At 37.2% G+C, this 23,708-nt stretch overlaps 3 protein-coding genes across 7 annotated transcripts in view; 2 read left to right on the forward strand and 1 right to left on the reverse strand.

Annotated features, from left to right (window-relative positions):
- The window catches only part of LOC139958433 (uncharacterized), a 45,490-nt gene extending 43,470 nt beyond the window's left edge, over positions 1–2,020 (reverse strand). For all 5 annotated transcript variants that reach the window (XR_011789784.1, XM_071955512.1, XM_071955511.1 and 2 more), the window contains exons 1-3: positions 1,828–2,020; positions 974–1,060; positions 187–468 (exon numbers count right to left, since the gene is read on the reverse strand). Coding sequence is in view for 4 of the 5 variants with exons in the window: in XM_071955512.1 (XP_071811613.1) it covers positions 187–468; positions 974–1,060; positions 1,828–1,911 (453 nt within the window). In the remaining variant the exon portion in view is untranslated. The remainder of the gene's footprint in view (positions 1–186; positions 469–973; positions 1,061–1,827) is intronic.
- Positions 2,021–5,174: 3,154 nt separating this feature from the next.
- On the forward strand, positions 5,175–13,153 carry LOC139959175 (uncharacterized). Its single transcript, XM_071956774.1, has 2 exons — positions 5,175–7,517; positions 9,866–13,153. Exons 1-2 carry the CDS (start codon positions 5,312–5,314, stop codon positions 12,610–12,612), a joined length of 4,953 nt encoding a protein of 1,650 aa, XP_071812875.1. The 5' UTR covers positions 5,175–5,311; the 3' UTR covers positions 12,613–13,153.
- A 1,977-nt stretch (positions 13,154–15,130) lies between these two features.
- LOC139958489 (DDB1- and CUL4-associated factor 13-like) lies at positions 15,131–21,555 on the forward strand. The gene is made up of 9 exons (XM_071955587.1): positions 15,131–15,290; positions 15,639–15,838; positions 16,716–16,823; positions 17,442–17,531; positions 18,039–18,194; positions 18,768–19,093; positions 19,916–20,051; positions 20,216–20,379; positions 20,524–21,555. The coding sequence occupies exons 1-9, from the start codon at positions 15,215–15,217 to the stop codon at positions 20,609–20,611; spliced, it is 1,344 nt and encodes a 447-aa protein (XP_071811688.1). The 5' UTR covers positions 15,131–15,214; the 3' UTR covers positions 20,612–21,555.
- The last annotated feature ends 2,153 nt before the right edge of the window (positions 21,556–23,708 follow it).

A 23,708-nucleotide genomic window follows, 5' to 3' on the forward strand; every position in this document is an offset into this window, starting at 1 on the left:
GTTACCATCTTTGGTAAATCAAAATAAGAGTATAACCCTCCAGCTCTTGAAAATCTGTTTGAAGAAATATTTCACATTCCAATAAATGTTTGACCTTGCATGACCCCCAGTCCTTCTCCAGCTTTTGCACCCCTGACCACCGGAACACTATATCACAAAAATGTTCGTTCCGATTGGTACACAAACCTTGACTTTCTGGTTCTCTTTGTCAACCTCTCTGTACGCTAACGTCAGCTCCGTAAACTTAGTCTTCAACTTATTAAAGGTCCTTTCTTGTTTCTTGTAGGTTTTTAGAAGTTCATTTTTATTCATGGCGTCTAAAGTTTTGGTTGTCTCCTCTACTTCGCTCTCTGTATCAGAGGGTGGTGGGTGAGCTTTCGCTGGTGTCTGGTACTGGGGAAACAATGGACTCTCTGCATTTTCGGGAGTGGATCCTCTCAGGGGTGTAGAAGGGGGCAACTTCTGAGGCTGAAAAATTTGAGAGAGAAAACTAGAGTGAACGGCTGAGTGTGAGATAAGCGAAGAGAAATCGTCAAATGTTGCATACAGTATGATATCTGCAAATAATCAATTGATGACAGATTTATTAATTTGATGCTATGATTGCTGTACACTTGTTCACTGAAGGACCATTTGGCTTCAACAGCTTTTAAGGGATCAGTGATGTGACATGTGCAATTAGATTAACCAGACACCAGGAGAAAAAACTTCTGTGTAACCGGTGAAAATGGTGACAAAGTGTGCTGGACTAATTGCAAAAACTTAACTTCAAACCCTACTTAGACGTAATCTGAGATCATGAGACCATTGGGAGACCATTGACTCCAACCCATCCTTGGCCTGACATCTTCCCTGTAACTCCAAACAAGATCTTAGACTCATTGAAAAAAAAAACAATTGAATAACAGTCTATCCTTCACAGAGTATAATAAGCACTTACTATCAACTTAATAAATGACAAACTTAAACTTACTGTCGCTCCATCATTCTGGTCACTGTCCAAATTAAGTTTAGTAGTTGCCGATAACTTTCCATCTGGCAAGGGAGGTGTTTGTTCAAGCTATTCATGAGAAAAATTTAATTTTATATCAGCATAAAGCTCATGGTTATGATGTACCAGAGTCATTGTGCTACAATATTACAAAATGCAACTTTAGTGTTCATCCCTTTATATTTGCACAGACACATATTGAACAGTAGATGCACCTGAACTTCAGTTTAAATGTTTAAAAGGTTTTATAGACATTCAAAGCCTTTTTAACACTCTTAAGATTAACTTTAAGATTTATAAATCAAGAGTGTGTGCTCATCAGAATTGCATAGCCTAGGCCTAAACTGTTTTCTGAATTCCTGAAGCATTCCACCCATTCCAGTAGATTGCAACAGAATTACTGGCAAATATACTTCTACAGAAATACCAGTTTCTCTACTCGTGACATTCCGAGATCCCACCGTGAGATGATACATAAACTTGTCTCACGCTGTCACAGTACTAAAACCCTGAGTAAGAGTTGGCAGGTGCTACTACTAGGTAGACTAATCCTCTCACTGAATACAAAAAGATATTTTTGGATGTTTTACGCAATGTTAGCCTATAGTTCCTACCAACATACTGAGATTTTCACCAAAAATGTGACCATAATTTAGCATAGGCCTGAGCGCTCTTTAGTGAAACCGATCCAGCTAATGTAACTGTAAGCTAAGCCGTAACGTTAGGATATATTAAAGTTACGGGCGGTTTAGGCAAGGGCCTAAGCTATGTTGACTTTTATTGTATGCTACAATTTACACACAAACTGTCCATAATGGTGACGAAAAAGTTCATACCAAACCCTCTTTCTTCCTTTGGTTGGGCCGCATCGGAGAGCTTGCCTCCTTTTGGGCAATATCCTTTTTCATTTTCTTGAACATTTTGACAAAATTTGTATTAGGAACCCTACGATGTGAGAAAAATATGATTTAGGCTGCGAATCTTTACATGTTCCACGTATGTTGCCGTACCTGGTAGCCTATGCAAGCAAAGGGTGTAGGGAAAGATAGACCATTTTGCTAAAGTGTGAAAGCGGAAGTAGCTGCTCATGGCGTTGGACGCCATAAATCTCAATGTAGATACAATTCTCGAAAAACTCGAATTGAAAAGAACAAACTTGTCTCTTGGTACCCAAAATCTATTAACTTCGAAACAGTTTTTCCTCTGAAATTTGCTTTGAATGTCGGTTTGCCGCAGAAAAAAATTTCTGGTGTTGCTACTTATAGACTAATTTTACTTTATATCATATGTTGGAAAAAATAACGTTTCTAAACTAATATCCTGGTATATACTTCTCCTGAGAATTAACATCAAGTTTGTTTTATCGGGAATTGGATTAAGAACATTTTGGAAAGACGGCTTTCTAATATGAAAATATGTTTTTCTAATATATTAACTTTATTTATTTTATTTTATCTATTTATTTATACTTTATTTATTCTGACACCCTTTTCCCATTGATAATATTATTCAATTTCTATGTTCAATGCAAATCGTGCATACATAAGTGTAGTTATTCGCCCGAAGAGTGTACGTGACCGGTTACCTTTTTTTTTACCAGAACTGCCTGAAACGCGTTAATTTGTTTCATATATACTCCATGCAAACACGGCGCGGTTGCCTCTCTTTCCCAGTCAATGTCTTTGATACAGATCCGTGTACTTTGTGATCTTAGCATGAATGAGTCCAGAATGTGTTGGCTGAATTTGCTAGTATACAAATAATAAATGGTTATGAGTGCGATAGTGAAAATATTTCATGAGTTGAAAGATGGAATGTTCCATTCAACGAGGCGCAGGCTAGTTGAATGGAACAAATAACATCTTTCAACGAATGAAATATTTGGACTATTGCACGAATGGAAACCATTCATTATTTGTTATATACAACACCTTCAAACTTGGATATTTGTATTATATTAAGATGGGTAAAATGCACTCATGCAACAGATTGTTTTGAACAGACAGGTTTCTCTGCTCTCTTACCATTGAAAAAAGTGCTACCAAAAAGTATAACCCATGGTTCTATTTCATAGAGCGGAATAGAGCGGATTATGCATGCAATCAACGAGCAATTGACCAATCAAATGACCAGAATACAATTAGGTGTTGTATAACATTTGATAACTATGAGTATAGCCTATCGAGCTACTGTATCATAACCATCCAAGTCGCAAATACAATCAACACCTACTTTCTTTCATTTTTTTCTTTACATTTTAGCAAGAAAGTGTGCACAAAGGAGAACAATACATTCAGAAATCTTGAGACGAGACACGATACAGGCATGTTATGTAATCTAAGAGCAGTTGCTGGCTTATTCAGCGAATACTATATTAGTCCGGTCCTTCCGACATTTAGTTGTAAATAGTCTAAGACGCATGCGCGTAGTCATTGACAGGATCCGTCAGTATGTTTATTCCGTTGTTACAGCAAAAGACAGTTGTTCTTAGCAAACTCAACCAGTTCGTCATAGTGTCGGCGTAAAATAGCTTTGTTCGCATATTCTGAAAATAAAGTTTAAGAAGGACACTTTTTTTTTTTTTTTTTTTTTAATGTAAACCTAGCTATAGTTGCACCACTTTTACGGAGGCTCAGAAAAGTCAGTGGAAGTGAAGGTGGGTTATCATCTCGAAATGTCGAAGTTTTATCTGAAACATTCTACTTTTGGAAAAAAATATATATATTCTCTAAAATTAGTGACTGTTTCATCAACTGCAGTTTAATTAACGCTACGTCTTTCAAGATATCATATAATCATGCCTTATGCATTTTGAAATGTATGAACTCGGCTATGTTCTTGTGAAATTCCCGTCCTTGTTATGTAGCGAATCCTGTCAAATTGTATTCTTTATTCTTCTTCTTCTCCTTCTCAGTCTCCTTCTTCCCTTTTCTTTCCTTTTTTTTTTTTTTTTTTTTGTTATTGTTGAAATGTTGTCAATTCTCAGTGCAGCACCAAGAAAACTGGTCTATATATTCTTATTTCTTGTCTAATCTGCATTTCTAATTATTAATTTCTATTGCTTACTTTAAGCTGTTTTCTATTGGTTCGTGATTCCTATAGCAGTGGCGGAGTGTCCATACAGTCAGAGGGGGCGGATGCCCCTCCTGACGGACTCAAATGGACTGCTGGCGCCCTTTTCAGCTTTTTACCACTTTTTACTTCTTCGCGAGTATTGACTTTTTTATTGCGCTCTCAAATACCTATTGTCATTTGTCACATTTTGTTGGTGTAATTTTCTGACAAAATGGCGATGACACCTATTTATTCTTCATTTATCTGCAAATTAGCAAGACCCGGAAAGGGTCATGTCCGGCGATCTAGGGAGTATCTTTACTCCAAAAAAAATTAATTTGTACGCTCCGCGCCAACCTGTGGTGGCGCTCCGCTTAGATAGTGTCGAAAGCGCCCCTACAGACCATTCTCGCCCCCCTGACCAATACCCCTAGCTCCGCCACTGTCCTATAGTTTTCCTGTTGTCAAATCTTCCTGATGCTATCTTATCAGATTGTAAAAAGTTATCAATATACTGTCTCGATTAATATTATGACATGCTAAAACTTCTTTAACGCTTACCAAGAGTGGTTTCCCCGCTCTCGTGTTACTCCCGGCATTATGCATGTGGGCGTTAAATAAGGTATTGGTAAATATGTCTCAAGAGGTTAAAGTGGCAGTCAATGCAGTGTAATTTACATTTGAAACATATGTATGACCATTATTTGATTTCCTAGCATATTTTGAGGTTATGACGTCGATGCCCTTTAATATAGTTACATTCCTGGCATGATACGATGTGTGTGTGTAATTGTTTGCTTTGATTTTTTTTTGGACGTAGAGAATTTACAGTCACATTCTTAACATGACATTGTCTGTGAATTTTATTAGTTTAAACAAGTCAGTATCACACTTAAAATTGAACTTGTGTACTAATAAATAGATCCTATACTGGTAAGGAATATAGAAAATTTTTATTAGTTGTAAATTGTCCCTTAATCTATTTCGATAAAAATGAAACTTCAGCAACTATAAAACGTGACAGATGAATACTTAAACTTATTAATTTAATGACAGATTGAAAGATTAGAGATATTGTAATCGACATCATAAAATTCAGATTCGTTTCTGAATATAACCGGAGACAACAATCTTGTGACAATTAAAACTTGATTCTCTTGAAGACTGACCAGCCTTGTAACTGGTTGTATAGTCCTACCAGTACCAGAAAGATCTATATTTTAAGTACTTCGAAAGTTGACACCAGTGGATGCCAGTCACATCAAAATGAAGATTTTGGTAATTCCATTGAAGTTCTTGTTACTTTATTGCTTTTGGTCTTCATTCTTCTTTCATGTCAACGCTGCATCTGAAACGCCTTGTCCTCCAGGATGTTCCTGCGACAACGACGGAGAATGGAGATGTGAGAGCAACAACCTGGTGAGAATTCCATCTCCTCTTCCTGAAAACATAACGTCTCTTGTCCTGACTTCACAGAACATCCCCACCATTTACCGAAATGATTTTAGTGGTGTGCAAAGATTGCTGAAAATTAAAATTAACAACTGCAACGTATTGAACATTGAAAACGGAACGTTTGAAAATTTAACGGAGTTAGAAGAGTTGGATTTGGATTCGAATCGCCTGACGACAATTGATGTGAACCTTTTCCGGGGTCTACACAGTTTACGTATTCTAGAGTTGTCCCATAATGAAATAGAGAGAATTGAGAACGGAACATTTACAGACCTGAATAAATTGGAACAGTTGAGCATTGCATCAAATGGCATGCGCAGTATTGCAGAAGGATCATTCGAACCTTTGACATCCCTAGAAAATTTACTCCTAAGATGGAACGAATTGACTCACATCACGGCTGCTACATTAAATGGGCCGCAACAACTCACTGAAATCAACTTAATATCTTACTATTTGATCTCATTTGAAATCCCATCATCGTTTTCACAGAGTTTACAAGTACTCCATGTAAACTATAATTCCAGACTGTCGTTTCCTCCATGTAGTTTGGGAAATCTCTCGAGTTTACAACATCTTTCTATCGATCGCACTTCGGTCAACTTTACAATTGATTTATTCGTTGGGGATGATTGTTACGGGAACCAAACAATCCCACCGTTGACTGATCTATCAATCGAAAATACTAATACTGAACTAATTTCGGTAGATTTATTGAGTCGATTTCCAGACTTACAGCGATTCTCTTTTGGTGATGACGATGAAGATATGTATGTGGAGCCTGGATCTCTGGAAGTACTTCAACAGTTAACTTACCTTCGACTGTACAAATTACCGCCTTCATTTTACCAGCAAAGTATCGTTGAACCGTTGCCTCTTCTAATTGTTTTATGGATGGACGATCTCACAGCCATACCAACACCATTTATCACTGGGATCAGTAGAATTCTACGAGACATGTACATTTATTACCCGACGTTTACGGAATTGCCAAGTGGGGCATTTGGAAACGTTGCCTCTATGAATTTCATTAGCATTGTAGATTCGCAAATAAAAGCCATTGACAGAAATGCATTGCAGGGCGTACCAAATCTAAGCAGACTCTCTTTCATCCGAACTCAGATATCATTTCTACCGAATGGTCTCTTTGATAATACTCCTCAGCTTGACAGCATAGTCTTAAACAGTGATCGCCTTTCGTGTAATTGTAGTATGGCATGGGTGGTAAATTTTCAAGAAAAAAGACAGGACGTGACTTTAAGTGGTGACTGCTCCAGTCCGGCTCAACTAGAAGGAGCACCATTGTCTTCCTTGACTGACGTTGACTTTGACTGTGTCCGTATACCAACTACACAGCCTACTACTGCAGTCTTAACTGCTGATGGAACACCACGACTCTCGACTAGAACTAAAACTACCCATCCCACAACCAGGCCAACGGCTAGTACAGTAATACATGCAACTACAACAGGACATCTGAGCAGTAGTACAAGCTACCCGACAATCATAACGAATCAGACTTGGACGAAATTCTCCGCATACCGTCCAAGTTACTTTACAACTAAAAGTCTGACGGAAGGGTCTACAATTAGCACTGAGACGTTAAACAAAGTTTCCACAAACATGATCACAACAAACGGAACCAAGACACAGTTTCATTTCTTTTGGATATATATACCTGTAACTATTGTGGTTATAATTACGCTTGCTGTTACTCTTGTAGTTGTCCTAATAAAGGCACGCTACTTCAAGAAAGGCGCAGATCGTAACCATCGTGCAGGTGGTGAAAATAAAATTATACATGCATACGCTATAAATGATAATGGCCGCATAAACGACGCTTTCTATGACACTATTGAGGATGGAAGCTCCGCAGCTAATTATGGACTTTCTTCTCCCTGGACTAACATACCGATACAAACTTCTGTTCCATCATCAACCCAAAATCATCATCCACATCCTAAAAGTATCCATCACTATCAAAACAACAAAATAAATCGACCTGCCCCACCATATAGTTACTAATCTTGACCAGACATTTGACTCCAAGTGTGTATATCATTTTAACAAGCATACGATGTGTTAAGAGTACAACAATTTTTTTCTCATGTCAGGAATATATTTCATTTTATGTATAACTCTTAAATAAGCGAACAAGGATGTTTCAGCGTACTAATTTTCCATTTTACTTTTCAAAGAGCTTGTAAATGCAACTTGAGGATTTTCTATACAGTTTGTATCTTACGGTGGTTCCGAAGGGTCACCCGAATCGTAGAATTAGTGTTTTAGCATAACACGACAAATTTGTATATTTTTGTTGAGTTAAAGAGTTACGCCAACGTTACATCTGGACTCCGAAAATTATCAACTTGTCGAGTTGCTGCGTTGCACGTAGCTAGACAACAAGTCAAAAATACAATATTTGCTAAGTTGACAGGTTTACGATAATATTATCTTGGCGACAATTATCAATTCGTTAACTTGTCAACTTTTCAACTCGACAAAACTCACATTTTTTATTTTGTCTTGCTATAATAACACGATAAGTCTACAACTCTCCCGTCCATTCAGAACCACCGTAGATTCCCATACTTTTTGTCTTATTCAATTTCGTTGTATGATATTACTTTAATTTGCAGTTGTGTTAGTAACTTACAAAGACTTAAACATATAGAGAAAGTTAGAAAGACTTTAATATAAAATGAGTTAGAAAGGTTTAAATTTTACAAAAGCTTAGTAAGACTTGAAGTTAGTAAGTACAGCAGGTGTAACTGTGAGGGGTGCGTTATCCTCCCATACAGAATATAAGCAACCCCCCCATCATCCCAACTGGCAGACTGAATATACAAAAAGTGTTACTGGACAGTACCGTACAACAATATTTAGCATGTGTGTGAGGTGCAACCCATAGACAGTCGGAAACGACTCCACACTTTTTCAAAACTTAAAGTATAGCATCATTTTGCATCTAAGCAACCATGTCTTAAAGGGGAGGGGCCATCACCAAACACCACCCCAGCTACATTGAGAGTACTGCATGCAACTTTAACAAATGTTAGTATTAATTTACTTAGTTATGTTAATATGTTTAGCTTAGGATTTGGGGCACTGTTATTGGCTTACGTTGCAGGAGGTAACCAATACCCTCGCTAAAACACGTATTATAGTTGAAGCTTTATGACATATCTCTTGTTTTCAGCTTACTTTGGTCATCATGTACCAAACTGTCAAAAAGAGGAATTAGTCTGATTTGATAATGCAATGATACCTTCGCATATCGCAAAGCCCTATACTGGGGCCCAGGCCTGATGCTATATATACAGCTTTGTCATGTAAGTTATTCCTTGTTTCCTGGCGACGAATTTGAAATAAAAATGTCAGAAACAGGAATTACCCTGAAATTCCTCTAGAATGTGTAGCTGAGCTCTGTTGGGGGTCCGCAGGGATGGGGGGGGGTGCCATGAAGCTACAGCGTTCGTATTATCTTGTATTTATAGTGAATCAGAAGCACACAAAGATTAACATTTCTGAAAGAGGAATCACTGTGAATGTATTTCCTTCATGTTCGTATTTGATTTTAAACAAATTAATGAGGCGTAAATAACCGCAACTGAATAAAGCTGCCCACCCCCCCCCCCCCCTCAACCAGATTGGTTGCTTTCAATTTGCATCACGCCTACATCTAGCAGGATATTATTAATCGAAATGCATTTAATGTTAACGAATTCAGTCTCTATGACAGTGAAGGAAGCAATAATAATTTTTCAGTACATTTGGCAACAAGAATGAGTTGGTATTTACAAGATAAATAATGGTTAGTTGTTTTCCAATTTTGTTATCTGTCAAATAAAATTTACGCAAGCAGAAACTTTCCTAGTGTTTTCTTTTGTTTTCCTTATCGAGATCTTAGGCCTTCATGCTTTGTGGTTTGTGATCGATCAGCAAGTACGTGATTGATTTAAATCTTCGACTTTGTTCAACTATAATCGCTAACTCACTCATCTTATTTGCATATACCCCGCACCCTGCATTTCCTTATGGTCCGGCTTCAGCAGAATATATAATACTGCTTATCGGTATGCTAATAGACTCTTATAGGTGCAATTCACTTTGATTGTTTATAAGTACATAAAACACTACAAAATGATTCCAGAAGAATTTTACAGCAGGACAATAAAGTCAGCGACTTATATGCCCCTCTTTATGAGATATTTACAGTTCAGTATAAATTTCGCAAATGCGATAACAATTATCTAGTGAATATGAACCATCAACAACGGGAGATTTTCATTGTTGTGAAGCATAGTTCTGTCGCAGGATAACCCAGCTGAAAAGTTTATTCAATTAATTACCTTTCGTTTATATGATTCGATATCACAATGAAGATTTTGGTAATTCCATTGAAGTTTTTGTTACTTTATTGCTTTTGGTCTTCATTCTTCTTTCATGTCAACGCTGCATCTGAAACGCCTTGTCCTCCAGGATGTTCCTGCGACAACGACGGAGAATGGAGATGTGTGAGCAACAACCTGGTGAGAATTCCGTCTCCTCTTCCTGAAAACATAACGTCCCTTGTCCTGACTTCACAGAACATACCAACCATTTACCGAAATGATTTTAGTGGTGTACAAAGATTGCTGAAAATGAAAATTAACAACTGTAACGTACTGAACATTGAAAACGGAACGTTTGAAAATTTAACGGAGTTAGAAATGTTGAATTTGGATTCGAATCGCCTGACGACAATTGATGTCAATCTCTTCGGGGGTCTACACAGTTTAAGATTTCTGGATTTGTCATACAATGAAGAAATAAGTATTCAGAACGGAATTTTTACAGATTTACCTTTTTTAAACCAATTAAATATGAGAGGAAACAATCTCAAAAATCTGACTGCTGGAACTTTCAGTGGTCTCCGTAATATGACCTTTCTTGACCTATCTGACAATGACATCGAAAGTATTGAGAACGGAACATTTATTGATCTGTATAGGTTGGAATATTTACGGCTAAGTGGAAATGATCTGAAATATTTGAGCGTTGATACATTCAGTGGCCTTCATAGTCTTAATATACTATACATTGATTCAAGTAACATCGATACTATTGAGAACGGAACATTTTTATATTTGAATAATTTACGGGATTTATACCTCGGATCCAACCGTCTCAAACATCTGAGCGCTGGTATCTTCAGTGGCCTTCATAATCTGGAAAATCTTTACCTATCTAAAAATGATATAGAGAGCATTGAAGACGGAACATTCGAACCATTAACAAAATTATTGATTTTAGATCTGCAGGACAACAAACTAACTCACGTTAACGCTTCTACCTTATATGGACCAGAACAGCTTACTAATCTGTACCTACATTTTAATGAACTGACTTCGTTGCAAATTCCTCAATCTTTTTCACCAACTTTACGAATTCTTCATTTGGGAGACAATAGAAATTTGTCATTCGCCCCGAGTAGCTTAGGAAATCTTTCTAATTTACAAACACTCTATGTACAGAGGACCTCAGTAAACTTTTCACTTGATCTGTTCTTTGACGATGATTACCATGGGAACTATACAATTCCACCTTTGACCACTTTACACATCGAAAATTCTTCCACAAATATGATTTCATTGGATTTACTTGATCACTTTCCAAGTTTAGAGGAATTGGCCTTCAGTGGTGAAGAAACGTATGTAGAGAATGAAGCATTAGAAGTATTACAACAGTTGCGCACCCTCTTTATTTACCAAATGCCGTCTTCACTACATGGGCAAAGTTTTCTTAACCCATTACCTCGACTTCAAACCATATCCATTTATTATCTTAAGCTTAAGACAATACCGACGCCATTCATTAGTACAATCAGTAAAGTATTGAATAATCTTCATTTTTATTACTGCCAGTTTCAGGAATTACCCAGCGAGGCATTTGGAAATATATCCTCGTTAAACAGGATTACTATTCAACAGTTATCTCCTCAAATAGTTTCGGTGAATAAAGATGCACTGATGGGTGTTCCTAATATTCAATTTCTTTATCTTCGTAACTTCAAGTTAGCAGTCCTACCAGATGGGTTGTTCGATCACACTCCTAGTCTGTCTAACCTGGATCTATACGGTACCCAATTATCGTGTAATTGTAGCATGGAATGGTTGCTTAATTTTATAGAAACACAAGACGTGTCGGTTACTGGTCATTGTTTCAACCCCCCTGCACTATCAGGAATAGCTTTATCTAACCTAACTACGGATGACTTGAATTGCTTTGAAAACACTACTACAGAAATACCAGGATCAACAGATACAATAACTGAATTGTCCAATATGCCAGCCTCGCAACGTCTTACAACATCTGCTACCACAGACGCCATTAAGAGTACTAAAGACGTAACGCTGCCGTGGACTACGCAAACACCAGGATCGGCAACATATAAATTAACTGTGTCCAATACGCCATCCTCGCAACGTCCCACTACATCTTCTACCACAGACACCATTAAGAGTACTACAGGCGTAACGACAGACTCTTCAAATCTCAAACTTACGACTGACAAACATAGTGACAGACTCACCACTGAAAAGAACGATTTATCCACAGGGATTACACACACTAGAACTACAAGAATATATCAATCTAAAGTAACTACTGAGAGCAATTCACCAAAATCCAAATTCACGACCGGACACACGTACTCTTCCATCTCAACCAGTGGACATACAGACACGTCGACAAGTCCATCTCAATTCCCCATGATTACTTCAATCCTCCTTGTTGTATCCGGGTTGATCATAATCGCTCTAGCCCTGTCTCTTGCATCTGTCGTATTCAAGTGGTATTACTCAAAGAGAGAAAGAGGTCGTAGTGTTGGTCGCACAACTACCTCAAACGTTGCAAAAGATATTAGCAACGAAGACGATGGTAACTATGAGATAGTAGACACTAGCAACTACTCGAACCAAACACTACAATGGACTAGTAATATACCTCTTAAAACTACAGAAACTTCAACAGGGCTGTATTATAATCAAAATGAATATGATGATTATTATGAAAATAACATGGAACGGAGAGGAAGTTCTCCTTATCAAAACGTTGATAGCAGTATTTAGTAAACGTTTTTATTAAACGATATATGAAGAATATAGACCATTTGCTGTAAGAACTAAGTATTGTTATTATTATCATGTGTACTAAAGCAAAGTATTTTTTTATCAATTTTAATCTCATGACTTTGATTTCATGGCCAATTACCTTCAATCATTCATAATTATAATTCAATCAGGAGTTAAAGATGGTGTGTCTTGGTGAGGTATTTTATGTTTATTCGACGTAGAAACTGAAGGAATGGATGGTCCTATATAGATAAGAAGATAAGTTTCTTATTTGTAGGACTTGCTGTATATATATATGTTTGTATTACTGTATATGTATCGCAGTCTATTGATACTTGTACTATTGCTTTTTTTCTTTTCTTTTCTTTTTTCGTTTACGACCTGTTTAAGCCGAATTTCCGATTGTGGACAATAAATTCAAATTCAAAATATAGCAACTCCGTATTATCTGAAAAATGGCTTTTTGTTACACTAAACATTTTGTTTTTACTTTGATATATCTGTTCTTTTATTTTTATGGCAAAAGGATGAAAAATAACTGGTAGAAACATTGACTGATTGAATTTTTTTATCATGCCACTTTTTTTATGCGTTGTATGAAAATTTTATTCATGGGAAGAGGCAAAAATGGAGCCTTTCCTGGTTACGTGAACCAAATGTGTGTATATGTTCCATAGCAAATTCCTCAAGCCTATATTTGAATGAAAACTCTATTTGTCTGTGAAACTCTAGATGCAAAGATTATTCTCTCTCGCTCTTCTTTTCTCTAAATGGAATGTATAAATATCACGACAATTGCTGACAAGCGGCATTCTATAATTCTTAAATAAACTAGTTAATGTCAATGTTATTCATTTTGACACTTTAATTGGTAATTTTCTATGTATATTAGACTTCTAACGCTGTTTTTGTTAAGTACATATTTTCGATTTTCCTTCCCACTTCGATTGATGTATAAGTATTAATATCGGAATTATAGAAACTTTATGTCAGTCACTTTGGAAATAAACTACAAGATACTACATTTATGTTTATGCTATCTTTGTTTGTATTGCATCTTAAAAACAGACCATATGTGTTAGACTATATGGTTCAGTCACTTTAATTGATAAACCTCAGCTTTTGAAAGGGTCATTTCTCTAAAATTAAAAAGTGGTACAGAGATACAACCTGGACTGCAAGCAATAATTTTGAACCACCCACAAAATATCAAATTTAATTTTTTGCTCTTTTAATTAGTATTATCAGTGTATTAATACCATAAGGATTTTATATTTGTATTACCATCATAGATTTAAAAACCTTCTATTTTTTGGTGGGGCCCCTTCTTGTACATTTATAGGTACCGATCAACATAGGATTATGGTCATATTCTGTCTACCGATGGGTAGCCCTAATCCCTCATGACTTTATTTTTGGCGAAAGTTTTTCCTTCTTGTCCCACCCAAAAGCATATGGGAGTTGCGCCCACGGTATTTTTATGATTAAAACGCGACTTTGTTTGAAACCAGCTGCATTTATATGTGTGGTGTTGTACAAGTAAGTAGAGTAAAAAACATCTTGTAAATATCATGTTCAGTAGCATAGTTTCAACGCAATAAAAGAAATTAAATAAGAAGGAGTTATAAAGTGGTGGACAACCCCCCCCCCCCCTCCCTCCCTGGTCTCAAATTTTTAACGTATATATCTGCCTACAGATATATGCATACATACGTCATCGACTGATCGGGGAATCCCCTTCAAATTTATTTGTATGCAATATAACTCTGATGGTAGCAGCTCCCTGCTATATAACCTGTGTTATGTCATCATTTTTCATACTGGTAGATATATAGACTTTCTCACTTGAGCTTCGACCCTGCACTATAATTGGGCAACAACATAAATTCAGACATGGAATTAGGTATACATATAAACTTTATGATTCGTATATGGACATAGTGGAATTATTACCCCTCTCATGTCTACGATGAGCTTGTGAAAGATTTCAGTGAGTCCATAAAACTTCCAAGGGTGACATCCAATGTAAGATAACATCAATATAATTCGTCTGCAAATTTAAATATCAAAATGATATCACGCCCATCATCTGCATGTATAGAAGAAACCGACTAATTTCAATTCGCAAAGTTTAACACGATTGACAGTTTCAAACAATATGTGGGCTTTCAACGACAGTACAGTCTCCTAAATAATTATTAATCAGTAAGAAAGCGAAAGAATTATTCAACAAACCGATATATTACAGAGAACGAAGCACATATTCCTAATTTAGTCTTTAAATACGAATTGCCTTTGACCTCGCTTTATCTACATTCTTATCTTAGCTATAAGTTCAAGAATTGTATCAGAAACTCTTTACAATATTTGCTTTAAGACACCATACAAAATCTGCAATAAAAGTATAGTTACGAAAGTTAGCCGAGTATTAACTTTAGTAGAATGGCAAATACGTCAATGACCTTCCTCAGTTCTACGTTTGTAGAAGCTATTCTTTTCCTACTTACAATCTTTGCTGCTATCTTCAAACCGATCAGCATGCTTTGCAATAAATACACACTTACAGCCGCGACCGTTCTGTAAATCAGAAGAGAAGAGAATGAATATCAAAGTGAAAGTATTGAGTCGTAATCCAGATGACTACTTGAGAGAAACGAAGCACGACATTCACAGACGTAAGATTCAAAACATCTGCGAAGAGTCAGTCAAACCAGGCATATCCTCATTCTTAAACTTAATCCTAGGCCGCCTATTGCTATAGTTTAGTTATTGGTAGTAGTTACACGAGACTTAGTCGTGTCAGTGTGTGCATTGCAATTGGTACGTACGTTTGTTCTTTCTATATCATATATAGCCATGCTTCTCGTAATGCACTTAATGGTCAAACTAATGTGATATCTTGTATTGTAATAGTTTTCAATTGCTGAAGTGCTGTTTATCACCTTGGTCTGTGTCCCATTTTGCAGATCAGTTTGTGCTATTTCTGACATTTTTTTTCAATTTTCTTTACCTTTTTTTTGCAGTTCCCCGAAACTATGACCCAACACTTCATCCCTTTGAAGCAAACAGAGAATACACACGAGCCTTAAATGCAACAAAGCTTGACAGAATATTTGCAAAGCCATTCCTTGGGGCTTTGGATGGCCATTCTGACTCTGTACAGTGTATGAGCAAGCATCCAAAAAGCCTCTCGACATTATTATCTGGCAGTTGTGATGGTCAGGTACAGTATTTACAATGAATATCTAATATTTAAGAGTAATATTACACAGAATAAGGTTATTTGCTTGGATACCATCTACAAACATGAAAGACAAAAATAAACTTGTTCTCTTTACTCTTTACCTTGATGTACATGAACTCAGTGTTTCTATTAAATTAGCAGAAGATATGTATAGATTCAAAGGGATACTATAGATCCAAATTTGTCTTTTTTATTGTGTCAAGGTTATTGAAAATACTGATGGCCATTTAGATTGCACATTATTTCTTTACCATTTTATTGTTTGGGGTATGACCCTTTAAACGTCAGAATCTCATAATACACAAACCTTTTGAGAAGCAACACCATACTCGAAAATCATTACAGTTTTAAGGGAAATAAATTACTAAAAATGCTTTTACAACTAAAAAAGTGTGGAAAGTCATCCTCCGTTGTTCTGTTATTTGTATGATTTCTTTTTCAATTCTTCAAATGATTTCTTTTTCAATTCTTAAGTGAGTTATTAGAATGAAATAAAATAATGGATGAACAGAAACATTTAGCCTTGAACCGAGGAGCCATTTTCATCATCAATGATGCCTAAAGGGAGCATTCCAGACATTAAACTTACTTTAGAAGTGAATATCATGACAATGTGTTTCTCTATGTAGAGAAAGCTTACTGGCCCTCAAATAGCATATCCTTATTTACTGGACAAAGACATACCATAAGATTGCTGATGTTCTGCAAATACCATATTCTTTTAATAATAACTTTTGATAACTAGTGAATATTGAACAAGGTGCAAAAAAAAAAGATTTTATATTTCAGTTCATTTCAATTATCACCTTTTCTTCTTCCCCCGTTTCTTTTTTTCCTTTTTTCTTTTCTCTCATAGGTAAAGGTGTGGAATCTTGCTACAAGAAAATGTGTTAGAACTCTCAACGCCCATAGAGGATTTGTTCGTGGTATAACAGTCGATAGGAACTGTGAATATATATTGACAGTAAGTGTATCCTTAAAATTCTCTGTTTTCCTGTTTGCTTTTGGGATCATGTATGGTAAAGATAAGAGCCCAGTAACTTCCTTCACATTTCAATTGACTTTTATATGCAAAAGCTTGTTAGCAAAGAATCATTTTATCGACAGTGAACAGTAGACGCGCAGTCTGAGTACATCAGCGTGATTATGAACACAAATTAATATCTGGTATGAGGATGGGTGTGAGTACAAAGGAAGCACGAGTGCTACTAGTACATAATCTTGCCCCCCCCTCCACACCCTCCCCACCCTCACCGTAGGAGTACCAATTCATGAGGCTGAGAACAAGAATGGTCGACCTTGTTTGGCAAAGTCAGTAAAAGTCAAGGACTCACTACAGGTCTGGTGAAGAAGCATTGTGTTCCCTGTGAAAATATGTGGTTTGTATACTATTAAGGTACATATACATGTACATATATATGTAATGCGATGAGGAAACTACCTGAAAAGAGATGTGTGTGGGTTACTCCCTTCAAGTTTGGTGAACAGCATAGTGTATTTCCTGTTCAGATTTATATTCTCAGGTCTATTAAAGTTAGCGTAATCCTGTAATTTAGTCTCATACATTTTCTTTTTCGTCAAGGTGGGCAACGACCAGACAATCAAACAATGGGGAATGGAGCCAGCAGCCAGTCGAGAACTAGAGGAACCAGTCAATACCATCATCGGAAAGGTCAGTACTGTTGACATAGTTAATGTTACCCACTAAAAGCCAGTACTTCTCAATTTTAAGAAAAAACCTCAAAGAAAATTATCACTAGTTTTCATTTATACCAAAGTATAGACCTAATTTATGGTCTAAATATGGCTCAAAATGTTGCACCATTTGGTGTCTAGCATTTTCATTTCTTCTTGAGATGTCCTCAGATCTCACTACCTGAGAATCACAGATCTTCAACAAATGGGTCTCCTTTACAAAATTCCTGAATTTCTTTTAATGAGAACCGTAGTAAAAACACACATACCCTAGAGCAATTCAGATATGGTTCCATCTGCTGTATAGATCCCTTTGAGAAAAAGGGCAAAAAGTTTTTACATGTCCTCACTTCTACAAATGGTTAAATATTATAATATATATGGAAAGGTTGAATGTCATTGGAAAAGTGATGAGATATTAAATTGAGATGTCTAATGGTTTGCTGTAAAATTTACGCATGTCATGTGAAACAATATTTTGCAGACGGTATTTACATCGATCGATCACCACTGGAAGGATCCTGTGTATGCTACCTGCGGCCAACAGGTTGACCTCTGGGATACATCAAGGGCTGACCCTGTGAGGTCATTCACGTGGGGCACAGACAGCATTCAAAGTGTTAAATTTAATCCTGTTGAGGTGAGGGGAGAATATGTTTATATTTATGATATATTTGTATGTTTAATATATTCATATATATATATATATATATATATATATATATATATATATATATATATATATATATATATATATATATATATATATTATATATATATATATATATATATATATATATATATATATATATGTATATATTTTTGTGTACGTAAGGCACTGTTAATGGATTCATCCATTTAAATGTACATATTAGACCTGTTGAACCAAATTAAACAACTCGATAGAAAAGAGAATGTGGAATTGTAAACGGATTAGTTTCATGAAGTTTTTTTCTGAAATTGTTTTCCTATTGGTAAACTTTTTGCTCAATAGCATATGATCTATCACTGAGTACCTTCACCTGAGTTGTTTTACAAGTGTGCCAAATATCCAGATTTGCCTTCACAGGAGCGAGGTATATAAAAACTGAATTGTGTCATGAAAAGGGTTGAATGGAGGTGAAAGGCACGTGTTTATTCTGAAGCTGAAAAAAAAGCGTTATTCGTCCCTATTATAGAAATGTATCGGTAAAGTTGTCGATATTCTTTCTAGACCAACATACTAGCCAGTTGCACGCAAGACAGACACATCGTCCTGTACGACACACGAGAGGTCACTCCACTACGTAAACTGACCCTCGCCATGCGGACCAACACAGTCGCCTGGAATCCCATGGAAGCTTTCATCTTCACGGCGGCCAATGAGGATTACCAGCTATACACGTTCGACATGAGGAGACTGGACGAGGCCATCTGCGTTCACCGCGACCACGTTTCCGCGGTGATCGACGTCGACTACTCGCCGACCGGCAAGGAATTTGTGACGGGGAGCTTCGATAAATCCATCCGAATTTTTCCCACTACAGAATCAAGAAGCAGGTACGATTTAAAATACCAGGGAATATTCAACGTTTCTCATCTCGTCAGTTTCCTAGCCCACAAAATTGCTTTGCAAGTATCGAACGCTATAGTGTTTTGTGTGGTTGTACACTTAAATTTGGTTTTGAATATGATACTAGGTTTAAATCCACATGACTTGCTTCACCCAGCCTCCCCACCCCCCTCCCCCCCCCATTACGAATCTTTACCTACTTCTGCTGTTCTCTTCTAATTCTCCATTCAAGAACATCAAAATACTACATGTTTAGTTGATACAAATCCTTAAAAATTTCTGAGGTAATGACAAATAATAATCACGGTCATTACATCCTTAACGTAGGGGAGCAAGTCTGTGTGATGTCATTGGTTAAATATTGAATTTTCTGATGTTATAAAAGTTCCCAAAGAAGTTGGTTCCCTTTTGCCTAGCATTCATCTATTTTACCTTCAAGGCATTTTAGAGTACCTCAATGTTACATGTAATGTACCATACCCCCCCCCCCCCCCTCACCACCCTGGCCTTTTATTTGATATTTTTCTCATTTGAGATGTGGAGTAAGGAATTTTAAGTGGTAGAATCTCTTGAAAAGTACTCTTCAGTTAAAAAATAATGTTGTAAATATTTTAATTTGTTCCTGATATCCTCCAAGCTGTCACTCTTTTACATTTTTTGCCACAAATCCATAGACAAATGAGCTGAATACATCAGTGGTGAAATGTTGTCTTTTCTACCAAATCATAGAATGTTTTTTCATTCTCCCTCTGATGACTTTAATGGTTCAAATTTTACTCTCTCTTTCCCCCCCCCCTTTCTTTCTACAGGGAGGTTTACCACACAAAGCGAATGAGACATGTTTCATGTGTCAAATGGTCTCTGGACAACAGATACATCCTATGTGGCTCTGATGAAATGAATATTAGAATTTGGAAGGCTAGTGCATCCGAAAAACTTGGCAAGGTAATCCAGTCACTTCTTCTTTTCTGCCCAGTTTTATGTGTGGGTGGGGGAGAGGGAGGGGGGGGTTAAGCAGTGAATTCTTCAGATCTGTGTGGTCTACATGTTAAAGTTTACACGCACAGTCACTATTTCCCATTAAATTGATATATTATTTATATATTCAGCTGGACAAGCGAGAGGAATCAACAGTGGAGTACAGCAACAAGCTTCGGGAGAAATTCGCCCACCATCCCCAGGTACGGAGAATAGCCAGGCATCGTCACGTACCGAGGTCCATCTACCACGAGACAAAGATCATCAAGGAACAGCTGACATCGAGGAAACGAAAGTAAGTACACAACAATGAAAAATAAGAATATCGGTTGCACTCTGTTCGTGACTCAATATGATTCCTTTTCATTTAACGGATACGTGTGTCATTTTACCACAACAAGCAATAATTAATAATTAATTACCTTTTGTCAATTTTCAGGGAAACAAACAGAAGAAAGAACAACAAGCCAGAATCCATACCAGTTGTGCCGATAAAGAAAAAAGCCATCGTCGGTGAAGTGGAATGAGCTACTAACAGGAGAGATGTGGTTATTATTGGTTTTACATGGCATTTACATACAGTCATGGGAACAGGATAGATTTAACAAAGGTCTGCTCGTTGAAGTGAACCCTGAAATGCACACAAGCTACTAACAGGAGAGATGTGGTTATTATTGGTTTGACATAGCATTTACATACAGTCATGGGAACAGGATAGATTTAACATAGGTCTGCTCGTTGAAGTGCACATGAGCTACTCACAGAAAAGATGCGGATGTTATTGGTTACATGGTTACTTGACAATCCTTTGCTACTGGACTGAATCTGAAGAGAAGGTGACCATATTTGTTTTAGCAGAAATTCCGGGGACATGATATTGATTTTGCCCCTCCCTCCCTCCAACCGCCCTCCTCCGATGTTGACATGGGGGGGGGGGTAGTATCTATGCTATATGTTTTAAGGGATGGTTGAGATTTTGAGATCCTCTCAATGTTTGGTGGTGTTGTGTTTCAAGAATGATAGTCAGATGCCCACGATTTCTCTGCGACACATTTTCAAGAAACGGGCATTTTTCTTTCTCAAAGTTACATCATTCTGGGCCTTTCATAAATCTGAGGATGATCGGTGATGGACAGTCGATGCTACGTGATATCATGTTTGAGTTTCAATTTATACGAGACATTTTTAAATGTTTGATTCTATCCGGCAGCAGGACAAAGAACGACCTCACGATTGCAAGTGAGTTTATAATATTTTCATCTTTCATATTGTTCGTGAACTTACAACTGACAAAAATCACCAGAAAGAAATCTCTTTTTGCAAATTAGTCTGAATATATATTGATCTTGTTTCAACTCGCAAAAAAGATGTGGAAGTTGTAAAAACCCATAAACTATTGGTGTCCGATTATCATATGAAGCAATACACATTGAATTCTAACCGTTAATGAATACATTAAAGATCAACAAAACTATGATTATGTTCGTATTTCGAGTCAGGTTAAAACATTTACATTTGATATCGTATTTACAACCAATTTCCTAGTCGGTCGAGAGTACACCCTAAACGACTCTCAAAGAAAACTTACCAATTATCAGATAGATTGACCGACAGACAGCAGGTGTTGGTCCAGGTGTTTGTGGGTTGTACACCGCGACCCACCCCCACCCCACCCACTCCCACTCCCACCCTTATAAGTAGTAATAATCACAACCTTGCATCTAGACCTAATTTATAGCTTAACAAGCCTCAGAATGAGCCATCATTCATGCCTAAAATATTTTATTTCTTTTTTTCTGGGCGACGAACTACAGACCTTCTTGTACAGAAGTCAGCTCCAATGACCTCAGGGCCACACCCCTCTTTAAAATCTTGGAACATCCCCTGCACAGACAGATATCATTTTATACTACCTACAAAAGGCAATACAGTTTCTTGTTTGCAATTACATAGAGGATAACATTTTAGGGGTGAAGTTATTGAAGGTGGACAATCAATAAACCCTTTGCTTGGTGCCCCCCTACCCTTCCCCTTTTACGATCACTATTTATGGACCTTTTTCTGCCTCTGACAAATATACACAAGTATATAATTCACTCTGTGAGACCATCCCATACGAGCAGGTTTATTGTACTCTAGGATCAGGCGCGTAGCCAAGGGGGGGGGGCGAAGGGGGGAAGCCTCCCCCTTGAGCATATTTTTTAATTTTTTTTTTTAAATGTCTTTAAAGATATCGCTAGTAATTTCAAATGAGAAAATGCTAAGAAGCAACTTACAAGGCCTGGGAAGTGCCATTTCCAGCGATCTGGGGGGCATTTTCAGCCAAAATTTTCTTGTACGCTTCGCGCCATATGTGGTGGCGCTACGCTTAGATAGTTTGCATAGCCATTTCTACGGCTCTGATAATTTGCCTACATTTTCGCCCCTCCCTTGGCAAATTCCTGGCTACGCGCCTGTCTAGGATTTCCCAGATATGAGCCCCCTGCATAGTTAAATCTATGGTAACATTAAATATATTCCAGATTTTTCCTCCCAACCCCCCCTCCATCCCCCACCTCCAATCAACCCCACACAACTTAAATGTAGTTATAGCCTAAATATGCCTCAAACGTTTGAACATGGGAGTCGGTTTTAGCGATCAGACGGCACCTTAGCTCTCCTTTATTAATATCCTCGATCAGCCACTGGATCTCCCTCTGATCAGCGACGTAGCCAGGGATGTGAAAGGGGGAGCACTTTTTGCGATTGATATGGATTTTCAAAGTTGTAGGCACGACTATCTGAGCGGAGCGCCACCATCGAATGGCGCGGAGCGTACAAGAAAATTGTTGGTTTTACAAACCCCCCAGATGGCCGGAAATGGCCCTTCCCTAGTGTTCATTCTGGTTCCCTGGCCTCTTGCTAACTTGAGACACCTAATTCAATATCACTTTTAAACCCAAAAAACAAACGAGTTAAAATAGTACGTAATTCAATAATACATAATGTATTAAAATTAGCAAGTTACACAAGGGCGGCAGAAGCACTTTTAATCTGGGGGGGGGGGGCACCGACGTCAAAGGGCACTTTGCAGAAATTTGATTGGACTGATGCAGCCTGATATTTAGTACCCTTTATAAATCTTATTGTATTATCTTATTTGCGTATACACATCACTCCGTCAACGCCCCCCCCCCCGTCTTAGTAGTCTTACTTTTCAACTTCTGATACTTGTAGATACAAAGATAGGCCAGACATGTCTTTGATACAACCATAGCCAGTATTTGTCTTTGGTACAACTGTAGCTAGTAAATGTTTATCGAAAACACATATAAAGTCTGTTAATCAACGATAGGCTTATTTGACTGTGGAATGTTCTCAACTGAAATTTTATCTGCGTAAACGGGTTCTTAAGTAGATGTTAAAAAAACTGACAAGATCGTATCCTAGTCTTTTTCGGCGGGTAGAGTATTGAATGAAACGGCACGCGATATGAATGACAGCCTAGATGACAGAAGAATAGGTCACCTAATTTAGCCATAATCTTGGTACGTTCATTTCAATAGTTTTTCCTGTCTAGACTCTTAAACTCGTCCAGCAAGCTTATGGATTTGAAGTTTTAATAAAAAAGATAACTTGGCCAAA

Source organism: Apostichopus japonicus, chromosome 18 (assembly GCF_037975245.1).
Source record: "Apostichopus japonicus isolate 1M-3 chromosome 18, ASM3797524v1, whole genome shotgun sequence".
In the NCBI taxonomy this organism is placed as follows: Eukaryota; Metazoa; Echinodermata; class Holothuroidea; order Aspidochirotida; family Stichopodidae; genus Apostichopus; species Apostichopus japonicus.